The 12,085-nt window shown below is 41.9% G+C and overlaps 2 protein-coding genes across 3 annotated transcripts in view; both read left to right on the top strand.

The window, feature by feature from the left end:
* phc2b (polyhomeotic homolog 2b (Drosophila)) overlaps positions 1–4,807 on the top strand; it is a 34,296-nt gene extending 29,489 nt beyond the window's left edge. Inside the window, 2 exon segments of the mRNA XM_020612316.1 lie at positions 503–821; positions 941–4,807. Coding sequence (XP_020467972.1) covers positions 503–821; positions 941–1,095 — 474 coding nt within the window. The 3' untranslated portion in view covers positions 1,096–4,807.
* A 364-nt stretch (positions 4,808–5,171) lies between these two features.
* On the top strand, positions 5,172–12,015 carry LOC109955355 (T-complex protein 11-like protein 2). Of its 2 annotated transcripts, none has more exons than XM_020591493.1 (10): positions 5,172–5,657; positions 6,350–6,440; positions 6,550–6,679; positions 6,766–6,928; positions 7,715–7,935; positions 8,491–8,627; positions 9,396–9,577; positions 10,162–10,343; positions 10,764–10,936; positions 11,767–12,015. In XM_020591493.1, exons 2-10 carry the CDS (start codon positions 6,362–6,364, stop codon positions 11,991–11,993), a joined length of 1,494 nt encoding a protein of 497 aa, XP_020447149.1. In that variant the 5' UTR covers positions 5,172–5,657; positions 6,350–6,361; the 3' UTR covers positions 11,994–12,015. The 2 variants fall into 2 exon arrangements, with proteins under 2 accessions (XP_020447149.1, XP_020447230.1); XM_020591574.1 differs by having other exon boundaries at positions 5,174–5,657; positions 6,808–6,928.
* Positions 12,016–12,085: the final 70 nt, after the last annotated feature.

Below are 12,085 nucleotides of genomic sequence, written 5' to 3'. Positions count from 1 at the left end.
AGATATGCAGACATCAAACACAGCTGGATCTGCATGGTTTTTACACTTATTTATTTTGCTTAGCACTAAATCATCTTAATAATAGTACTTCAGCTTTTTGCCACAAAATATTTAAGCATGTGACATATTTAAGCAACACGACATGATTACATTTTGACAAGTAGTAAAGCACAAACGTTCAGCAGAGAATTAATATATCACACTACGTAATGCTGAAAATATTGTTTGGCTCACGGACCATCTGTCTTTAGGTTTCACAAGCCATAATGTTTATAGAGTTATGTAATGTCTCAGGGGTTGGGTATTGAACCTCCAGTGGGGGATGCTTTAGTCTCATGTTTGGACAAGTAAGTGAGTTTCATAATCCAGAGGGTTCAGGACCTGACAAAGCAGTCGTGGAGGCGTTGGTATGGATCCAACAACCCCATCAACTGCCTGCAGGTATGTTACAGATGAACCATGTGGTGTTTAAATACTGAGCCTTGACATCATTCTTTTTCAGAAGCTGTCTCCCTCACCACAGCAGACTCAGAGTGGTTCTGTATCCTCACCACATCCCTCACAACCTAGTCAGGAGGAGTCCAGCCCGTGCTCAGACATGTCCAGCTACGAGGAGCCACCCTCTCCCCTGTCAGCAGCCAGCTCAGGACCCCTGGCTCCTGCCCCGGCTCAGGTCCTCATCCGCCGGCAGCCGAGCCGGGCCTCCGACCAGGAGGGCTGCGCTGGGAGAGATGCGCCTTCGCTTTCTCAGCGCTTTTTACCCAGCGACCCTGCTAAGTGGAAGGTGGAAGAAGTTTATGAGTTCATCCGATCACTTCCAGGTCAGTGGAGTAAACAGACAAGCGCATAAAGACACAGTCACTGTTACACATTACACATCTGTTTTGCTTATAAATCCTGTTTTTACAGCAGCTTGTACTTTTTTTCCTCTTGCATTCAGGTTGTCAGGAGATAGCAGACGAGTTTCGGTCTCAGGAGATTGATGGACAGGCTTTGCTCCTGTTGAAAGAGGACCACCTCATGAGCACCATGAACATTAAACTGGGACCTGCACTCAAGATCTTTGCACGCATCAACATGCTCAAAGACTCATAGCAGCAGAGAGAGCGTGTGTGTGTGTGTGTGTGTGTGTGTGTACGTTGATCTGAATGTTTGTTTGTGTGTGAAAGAGAAGAGCAGGGCAAAAGATGTTAACGTAGCACTGATGGCACAAAGTACTGACTGCACTATGACCTCACCTTCTCCATGTTACTAGACCAGTTTCTTTTGCTAAAACTCAAACTCACCCGCATCAGCTCAGTAACCTTGTGATCAGTTATACATGTGGTTTGTGGAACTGTTGGTGATTCATTCATTAAGATAGTACCTGAAACAGTGTGAGCTAAGAAGCTGTTAGTCTGTGTTTACATCATCACCGGGGCAGATGGACTGGTGGCTTCACTTCTGGGGAGCTGTCACATTGTCCATCTTTCTGTACAGTCTATGGTTTACATGCACTCAGAGGAGTTAAGCAGGTTTTATGCCACTTAGAAGCAACGTAGGCAGTGAACTAAATTGAAATCAGGAGCCACAGTGACAGGAATGAGACAGCGAGGTGTTTGGACAAAGTGGGCACATGTAGTGAAGAGACCTATGACGGACAGATCCACACTGCATCATGTTCCTAGACCAGCCAGTCCATGATGTCATCCCCATTACATCCAACCTGCACTGTTGGAGCCTGGTTCGTACACAGCATTGCCCTCTGTGCCTAAAGAAGGAAAGCCCGTCACATGTTCTGAACTGCTGTCTATAGGCACTGGGTGAAGTTCAGCATTTGTGGCGGCGTGCTCAAGACCATCACAGAGTCCACTGCTTTTGCCATCACCTGTTGCCAGAGCTGGTCATTAGCTTTGTTGGAGCAGGAAACAAACCAACCAAACCACCCAAGGCAGCATCAGGGCTCCTCAACCCAACACAGGACTGGCAGCTGCTGGCTAATCTGGCTCAACAGCTCAGTTTGAGGAGATCTCTGAGAGGAAAAGGGAGATGTATGATGGCCTGGTCAGTGGCTGCCACATGCAAAGCTGTAAGGTCAGATGCAGGTGTCTTGCAGTCCAGTCCCATTGTCGGGCCTTCGCTGCACTTGGCATCACAGGAGAGAAGACGAGGAAAGCCACAGCACAGAGCCTCGAGTAGGGCTGTACGATAAATCATTTTGTGTGATTTGGCTCTCTGTGCGATCTCAGCAAGGATAAGGGAGCGCTTCGTTTGATACAGACACGGTAGAGTCATTGTCACTTGAGACTGAGCTCACACAGGGATCTAAATCACACTCACAAAACATTGTATCATGTAGCCCTAGCCTTGAGATGGCTACGGATTGAGAGGGGGAATCTGTGGTCAACAGCCAGCTGCAGCAGAAGCTGAGGTCTGATCAACCCCACCTGGGTCAACTTGGCGAGGGTGGATGATGTTTGAAAGATCCAAAATGCCTGGTGACGCCTGGTAACATCACTGATGATCTGCTCTAGATAAGAATCAGAAGATCAGTAGCTGTGCCAAATTCCAAAATGTAGACTCTCATATTACATGAGAATATTGGAAGTAACAAGCAAGCTGTGTCTGGATGTCTACTGGATAAAGAAACGCATGTTAATGCTGGTGCAGAACATCATGGTCACACTGCTTTCAGACGTGGGGGTGGTCTGCCTCACACTGTGATCAGATCTCAGCCAGGTGTAAATACCATCTATACAGTATTTATTTTGGCCTTTTATGCTCTTATTAGGGAGACGACAGTAGGAAACTTGAAATGTGACCTAACTATGATTACGTTCATATTACATGCTGAAAGAGATCATAAAGAGATTGGATCTGACTAAAAATCGGACTTGAACATTAAGGCCTGTATTGTGAACCTAGCCCAAGGTCCTTACAGTCGGAAGGTGCCTGTCATAAGGAGGTAAAGCAGAGCTCATACAACAGCATTGCTTTCCTTGATCTGAGACCTGCTGTGCTGTGTACTTGTTTTACATTTTAAGATCTGATTACAATGCTGGCAGCATTAAGATGGATAACAAGAACACTCATTAGTACTGGGTGTAGGTGCAAAGACCTTTATCAAATATTAACCAGATAACACATCAATATAGCTAAACAGAGATTAAGTGATAATAGCGGTTGTGCTGTAAACGGGGTGTCAGGTTTCCCCCAGGAAGCAGCTGTAGCCATTCAATGGGAAAACAGTGGAGAAGATGGAGCTAAGGTGCCTGGGTTAGGTCATACTGCAACACAGTCGTTGCTGAAATGAGGTACTGAGATAAACACGAGTGAAGTCTGAATTTATTAGTATATTAGATGTTATTTGTACGGTTTTGTTAGTGTGTGAAATGGCCATGTGACAGGGAGCAGAAGATTGCATTCATCAATTTGCTCATTTTTATTCAGTCGAGGATCATTTGCCTGTTCTCATAACAAGACTCTTCAAGCAGCTTCTTTTATGGCATTGATCATTCAGTTCAGGGGGAGCTCACTAGTTTTCTACTGTAAATTTACAAATTATGTTTACCCCTGCTTTTTCAAAATGATTTCCTAAAATATATCAGTTTCTTGTCTCAGCTTCATAGGAGAACACTAAGTTATCAAGGAACAAGCTGGGTACACTGCGCTCTTCACAGCTCTGCATTTGGCACTTAATGGTTTGTTTTTTTTTGCTTTAATATGAAGAGACACCTAAAGTGAGACTGGCATTTGTGCAGCAGTTCAAACAAGCTTATACATTTACATAGCAGCTCAAGCGATGAAAAAGGACTGTGTGAAACTAAGCTATCCTTATTATTTTAAAACAAAATTTAATGGTGTTTAATATTTTGAAATATGCAAATATATAAATATCTTAGCCTGAGAGGAGTTTTTTTAATGCTGTTTTTTTTTTTTCTAATGGGGAAAAAATATCTATTTCTGTTTTATGGCTGTGATGGAAGGTCAGCTTTTTAGGTAATGCTTTGTTAAATGCTTGTATTTAACACAACAGTTTGTTACACACCATTTTACAGTTATAAATAATTTGCAGTATAGTTCTTGACATGTGTGTGTGTTTGTGTAGAAAAAGTTATTTTGAACTGGACAGGGTTATAGTTCATTATACTCGCCTACAGAACGAGGGTGGAAACGATGCTGGTACAATCCCTGTGAGCTTTTACACAACAACCGTCAAAACAAACAAAAAAAAACCCCGCCAGTGCTGGTAGTCTTCTGATGAATTAGTGAATTTATGATGATGTTATTCTGAAGGAGAAACTGTTCACCTTCAGTATTTTAATCTCTACCACAGTGCCTTCTCAAAGACGGATCAGATTTATAGGCAGCCAACACTCCAATCGGGTTACATACAAGAGAGATGAAAGTGGGCAGGTCTGAGTAATTCCATCTTAACACTTTTCACAGGTCTGAGTAATTCCATCTTAACACTTTTCACAGGTCTGAGTAATTCCATCTTAACACTTTTCACAGGTCTGAGTAATTCCATCTTAATACTTTTCACAGGTCTGAGTAATTCCATCTTAACACTTTTCACCACTACAGTTTGGAGGGAATATCAGTGTCGCTGTGACGTCTTGCCATGCTTGAGATTTGAGTTGTCAGTTTCACCAAAAATGTTCTGTCTTCTCATGTGGCTTCATCTAAATAATTGTTGAAAACTGAAAGAGGTTTGTTTGTCCCACATTTCACAAAAAAAGGTAGCATTAAATCAGATTTTGCATTAGAGCCTCTGTTTTTATCCTCTCCTGTTGATCATTTAAGACCCTTCAGATTTATCTTGTAATCATTCGAAGGAGCCTGAACATTGCATATAATAAAAATAGCTCCACACGCTGTTTGCACAATGATGCATCAGTAAACTTTAATAATATGTAATTTATTATACCAGTCACATGATTTTCTGCAAGACTTCTACTTGGAGTATATTTACCTTGTTCCTTTTATTTAATGCTACAAACCGGTTTGATTTTAGGTTTCACCGACAATTATAAAAAGTGACACAAAGTGTTGATAAAATAAAAGATAACCAAATAGAACTCGCATTAATACAAGTAGCATGAAATATCGACATAGAGCTTTAGGCTAAAACCCATACAAGAATGTGGACTACTGGGGAAAAAATACAAGTTTTTATTTTTGGGCTTTGTAATGTGTACTTGTTCATGTTCACACATGATAGTCACAGGCTATTTTATACAAACACACAGTGGTTTGTTTGTCCAAACAGGTACGGTGAGTTGTGATTCAAACGCAGTGACGTGCTGCCGTCAGGTGGGCGGAGAGTTCGGTACAGACACGCCCACTGTTTGGATTTGAGAACGGACCAAACCAAACTAAGCCGTCTTCTTTTTTCCCATTGTTTGGTCTGTGGATGAGCATAAGTCGAGCATTCAACGCGTTTATACCCACGCATTGTGTGACGGAACAGTCGCGGAAATCGGCTTAGGTCGTGTCTGGAAACGTTAACGAAATCGGTCATTTTTAAATGACCCCCGTGAGTCGTTAAGAATGGTTTAGCCCATTTTTGAACTTGACAGTGGTTTGTTCTCCGTGGCTTTTTAAACGGATGGACGCGGTTTGTGACGTTCAAGTCCGTGACCCAAGTTTATAAACTCAGCGAAATACCAACACAAGTAAGTCACCCTCTAAAAATGTATACTTCTTTTTGTGCCTGGGATTATTTTCCTTAAGATGAACCATTTAACAACTTTAAAAATGTCAGGAAATAGTCCAAAATGTTTTGTTTCGTTAGGTAAAACCCCAGAGAAAGGCTACTGAGTTAACCTAATGATGTCAAACAGATGAAATCACACAATCATCACAAACTAGGAAAACCAGACTGTGTTTGGCATAGCTGTAGAATATTGTTAATTAAAATTAGCCCCATCTTTACAAATGAATGCATCAGTAACTTTAAATCCAATAATATACATTATTATGAGAAGGGTCCTGTGTTTACTTTAGCATAACTTTACCTTGTCAGAGTATTTGTTTTACTAATTTGGTTTTTACTGTAAAATCAAATTGTATGCTGGTTGATAGCGCAGTGATAGTATATTACTAAATTGCTGTAGGATATTAGATGGATATTAGATATTATTTTCATTACTCAATCTGGGGATTATTTGTTGATTAATTCATACATGATTTTTATCTATAAAATGTCTTATTTCCCAAAATATTACTATATGACAAAAGATGCAAACAGTTGCAACTGAACTATCAAATGTTTGTGTTTTTATTGTACAGACTGTTCTAAAAAGAAATGACTAGTTTTATCAAGCATTGTTGAGTTTGTTAGTTATGGAGTAATTTCAATGTCTAGACTGTCGCTGAAATGCAGAATAAAAGAGACGACGCAGCTGATGATTCCTCCACTGACCTTCCCCGTCTGGAGAAACTCGGCTCTCCTACAGGTATAAAGCTTTATTATAGCAGTTATTGTTTTCTGGGGCCATTAGTGATTGAATTATTACCACCATAGTGGTTCTAATTATCTCTGTGTGTGTCTCTGTCTGGTGTCAGGGAGCCCACCCACTGCCTCATTATCCAGTCTGATGGAGCTGGAAAACTGTGTTTCCAACCTGAGCCTTGCACATGAGATAGTGGTGAACAAAGACTTGAGCTTCAAACCCAAGAGCCCTCCCACACACAGGTAAGAAAAACACTCCACTATAATTAAAGTGACCTTGGTTGTGCTTTTTTTTTTCAAAATTATTTGAGAGTTTAGTCTGTTTTCAGCTGGGTCTGCCCCTCCCCTCCGAAATCCTTTTCTTCATGTAGCCTCGAGGCCAGCGTGACAGAGATCGTTCATCAGGCGTTTTGGGACAGTCTTCAGGAGCAGCTGGACGGAGAGCCTCCAAACTACAGCCATGCTCTCATTCTGCTGCAGGAGGTCAAAGCTGTAAGTCAGAAGCTGTCACGAAATATTATAGATCTATAAACTACAGGTGAGACTAAGTCTCTTTAATTTCTTATTTTTATTAAACTGGAGCAATTAAACCACAGAAATATTACCCTTTTAATTTTTATTGATTATGAAAGTTGTTATCGTATCATTTATGTCACAGATCCTTTCACCATTATAATTGTCAATGACATTTTGCACGGCTTGTAGTTGTATATTTGAGCACTCCAGTTAAAATACTGGGAATCTGGGCACTAAATATATAGCTTGTAATTGGCATCACCTATAGACCTTTTTCACAGCCTATATTTTGACATGTCATAAGAGGACGAGCACAGGTGCAATTGATAACACTCACGATGGCTGCAATCCATTTATGTGAGCCACTTCCAGGATCATGGCATTGTACTGTACATGCTGGCTGAGTGGCATTGTTTAGTGGGACACCGCATCAGCCGTCTTGTTAGCTGTGTTTTATCTACTGTGACAACTCAAGATGTCTGCTGGGAAAAAGGTCTATTGAATACCTTGATTAAACAACAAGTGGAGAGGATGTGGTGACAAGTGGTCGGTTTTGCTTTGACAGAAACAATGAGAACGATGCCATGCAACTAATAAGTTGTGCAGATCTGGTTATTAAGATGCTTGATATGGTTAGACTGAACCTCTATGTGTAAAGGAAAAGGATAACGCCTTGTAGTGATCACACTCTCTATACCACATGAGTCTTTAAGGATAAAACAAACTTTAGAATGTAATTTACAAAAATTTGTTTCCCATTAGATATTGAAGTCCCTGCTGCTGCACGGTCACATCAGACTGAGAGCCCAGCTGGATGAGGTGCTGGACATGGAGCTGATCCAGCAGGAGGTTGATCATGGAGCTCTGGACCTCCACAGATTGGCCAGATACATCATCAACACCATGGCGTCTTTGTGCGCTCCTGTGCGTGACCCAGACATCCGAGCACTGAGGGACATCCAGAGCCCTGTGGAGCTCCTGAGGTCAGAGCAGGTCAATGGCTTGTATCAGGCATAGGATCGAAAAACCCAGCTTATTTGACCCATTCACCAGACTGCTGACATGCATTTCACACAAGTCCCGATTCTGCAGCCAGGTGTACCCCGCCTTCGCCCGATTGCCGGCCGGGATTGCCCCCCATCCCCCCCCCAGGACCCCGTTCAGGGTTTAGGCGGTAGAAAATGAATGAATGAATGGCTGCACGGCTATTGTGTTATTAGTGCAGTGTATTAATTTATGTGCTACAGGTTAAATGTATTTGCTAGTGTGCTTGTTACTTCGATAGTGAGTACCGGCAGGTTATAAGTAAACACTATACTAAATGTGAAAAGTAACACATGCTTGTGCTCCATGACTCTGGAACAACCTCACACAAAAAACTCAATTATAATATAAATTAAAATGACTTTTTATTGATTCAGTGGCTTTCCTGGTTATTCCTTTTATTTTTTTTGTAGCATCTTCATCTCTTTGTTATATAAATACATATTGCATGCCTGTATTTTCACCCAAATGTGACCCTCCCACTCTTGCTGCAGAGGGATTTTCCATGTCTTGGGGCTGATGAAGACTGACATGGTCAACTTTACCATCCAGAGTTTGAGGCCTCACCTCCTGCAGCAGGCTGTGCAGTATGAGAGAGCCAAGTTCCAGCAGATTCTGGACAAGCAGCCAGGTGAGGAAGGGCATTTACATCTCTAACTAGACTGCTGCAGCATGAGTGATGGATGATAAAGTTGACATTTATCATCTTCTTGGTCATTTCAGTTTTCAGTTAAACCATTTGTGACCCTTGCTGCTCTAAAGCACCATCCTACAAGTTTAAAGCCTGTCATATGTAGGAGATGGACAGCCAGCCATTTGGTTCAGGCGTCACTCTGTCCAAGTACAGCAAATGTGTTTGCAAATTAATTCATTGTGGTAATAGGTACAATCATTTTAATTATGTTTGGTCTATAAAATGTCAGGAAATATTAAAGGTTTTCAGAGTTTGAGGTGACATTTTCAAACTGCATGTTTTTTTTATAGACCAACAGTCTAAAACAAACATATTGCTTATTTCATAAACACTAGAAAAACAGATGAGCTGAAACCAGATCATTAGTTTAAAAAAATAACAAATGATTACCCAGTTACTCGTCTTGTCACTTATCTTTCCTTCTAAACTAGAATACACTTTCATGCCCTGCCTTGACACAGAAGTATTTTCTGTTTAATGCTAGAATGAATCAAATGTGCTGCAAATACAGTCGACCTGGTTTCTATCTGTATATTCCGCAAACAGACATTTAAACCCCGTTTTGAAGAAAACATTAATACATCTATGTGTTTACTGGTTAAAACACCTTGTGAGTCTTGGGTCATTCAGTGGCATTGCAGTTCTTCTTAATCATGTGTAATTGCTAAGTTACACATTTGTTACAAGCATTTTATTTCTTTTCAGCTTCTCTGGATAATACAGCTGCTTGGCTTCAGGCAGCAGCGTCAAAGGAGGCGTCAGCCATTCAAGCCCAGTCTGATTCACCTTGTCCTGACAGCCAAGGCCCTGTCAGTGCCACAGCTGTCCTCAACCGGGCCTACATGAGTCTGCTACACTGGGACCCGCAGGACCAGAAATATCCTGAGGTCAGGTGCAGCCTGTAAAATGACATCACACTGTGCCTTTCATTTGAGTGACATCTGATTGATTAGAAGGGAATATATTCAGTCCCCTTCAGCCTACTGCACGTTAAAGCTTATGACAACACATTAGAGCTCATGCAGTATAGTGGAACAGTGGTTCTCAGCCTCTTTTGTCAGACGTGTCAGCACAACCCCGTCAGATGAACTGAACCTACACTACTGTTTATATGTAATTAAACTGTCGGTGATTAAGTTGGTCAAGTTTGTACTACAATGACACATCTAAATGTGTAAAAGGTTGAAACGTTCACAGTCTATTTCAGCAACTTATCCATTATGGTTAGCTATTTCAACTGTTTCTCCATTAACTTCAGCCAATTGGTTATGCCTCTCTGCTCGCTTGCTAACTAGTTCACCTCCTGGCAGCACCAGAAGTATCCTCTGGGGCAGAAGTAACCCCGACCTGGAAATATTGTTTTCCTGTCTCCAACACCCAGATTATTGGTTTTCTTTGGACAGGCTTATCTTTATGCTGATAATTTCCTGTGGTTACCCATATGACACCTGACCCTGCCCTCCACACACAGACTGTACTGATGGACCAAGCCCGCCTGGATGCTCTGGCCCAGCAGCTCCAGATGTTGATCCTGGAGGCGTCAGTGCTGCTCCTGATCAACACTCAGTGTGGAGGAGTTGTTTCCTCCCTGCAGGGGTTTATAGGTAAACTCAGGCAGACCATCACTGCCCTGCTGGAGGGCAGTCACACCAGGTAAGAGGAAACTGTGGTGATGAATGTTCTGGCTGTCATGGGGAACAGGTATTGTATGAGAAGGAAACCAATGGAGGTGACAGGAGGCAACTAGCTTGTCAGGATGGATCCAGCTAACCTCATTCTTTCTGTTCAAGAGAAGCCCTGTCATGATTATTAGATGAATGTGGAACAACAGCTTGTGATATTCAGGGTCTGCTCACATTGGTCCAACCTGCAGTGAAATATAGCACAGGCTATTTTTCCCTTAAATACCTTTTAATAAAATGCAATTTTAATTAATCTAAACCTCTTTTGAGAGACCTAAATGTTATTACACACCCTTATTTATTGACTTACATGAGTCCCAAGCCTGTGACTTATTAGTCATCTAATGAAAGCTGCTGGTAATTTGTCTAATGCTGCTTTCTGGTGCTGCAGGGAGGATGACCTACAGGGGGCGTTAATGGGGCTTGGGGAAACAGTGGTGCAGCAGGTGAACAAAGCTCAGAGCAGCCAGGGAGGAGCAGCGCTGCCCCAGGAGAGCCAGGATCTGCTGAAGGGACAAATATCGGACCTGTGGAAACACAACAACCCTGTCCGCACACTCATAGGTCAGACACGAACACAGCAGGGCTACATACTGTACATGATTATCTGACGCAGAAGTGCAGAGAAATGCTATAAATCAACATATTTCATTTCCAAAATATTTATTTCTGGATATAATCTCATTGTATTAAAGTTGTTTTAGAAACGTCTGTCCTTTTAGGCTGATAAAACAGTTTGAACCAAACTGGAAAGGTATTTGGATCTAGACAGGATTGTATCTTTTAGTCTGAGTGACAAGCTCATGTTTTGTGAGTGCACCTGGAAAACAGGCCTTATAATGGAACTACAAGAATTTTTGTTATTGACACATCTATTATTTCCTTGATTAATCAAATTCATGACATATCAGCAATTAGGGATAACTGGCTAGTATAACAGTCCAAAATCCAAGAAGCAGAAAAAGCAGCAGCAAATGTTCACGTTTGAGCAGCTGGAGCCACTGAATCTTTATGAACAACACTTTGGACAATTGATCTGTTATCAGAATAGTTGCAACAGATTTACTTTCTGTCAATACACAATACACATCATGAAGTAGTTTTAGCTCTTAAGCACAACTGGGGGAAAATACTATATGCTCACATATTAAATTAAAGCAAAAACTTCATGGCTTAAGATTAAAAAGTGTTGCATGTGTTTTAGTACGTGCATCTTCAAAATGTGTTTTTCACAGTTTTAGAGCAACAGGAAAGGTGCATCATAATTTCATTTAGCTTTAGTTGTTTGTAAATGTTTTTAAACTTGAATGTGTGCTGCTGCAGAAATCTGACTGCTTTGCTTTCTCTCTCTCGCTCTCTCTCTCTCTGTCTCTCTCTCACTCAATCAAACGCAGGAGAAAGGGTACAGGACTTCCTCCAGGCCATGCTGCAGGGCGGCCCCGCTAAAAGGATTCCTGAGCTGCCTGCTTCCCTCAAGCTGGTGAGTGCTGAGCTCGCCAAACTGGGGACGGCCTTTGGGCGAATTGTCCACTTCAACCGAACAGTCTTCGGGCCCTTCTACGCACCCATCCTCAGGAAACTGCTGTTCTCACCAGGAGAGGCTGAGGAGGATTCGCGCTAGGCTGAGGGTGACCAAGATGACCTCTGGTGACCTTACCATAAGCTGCCATGTTGCTCTGAACATGTAGCTTTACAGTGTATATAAAGTGAGAG

This window comes from Monopterus albus, unplaced genomic scaffold (assembly GCF_001952655.1).
Source record: "Monopterus albus unplaced genomic scaffold, M_albus_1.0 scaffold1.1, whole genome shotgun sequence".
NCBI lineage: Eukaryota > Metazoa > Chordata > Actinopteri > Synbranchiformes > Synbranchidae > Monopterus > Monopterus albus.
Note: the sequence above shows the minus strand (reverse complement) of the source record. Positions and strands in the feature narration are given on the sequence as shown.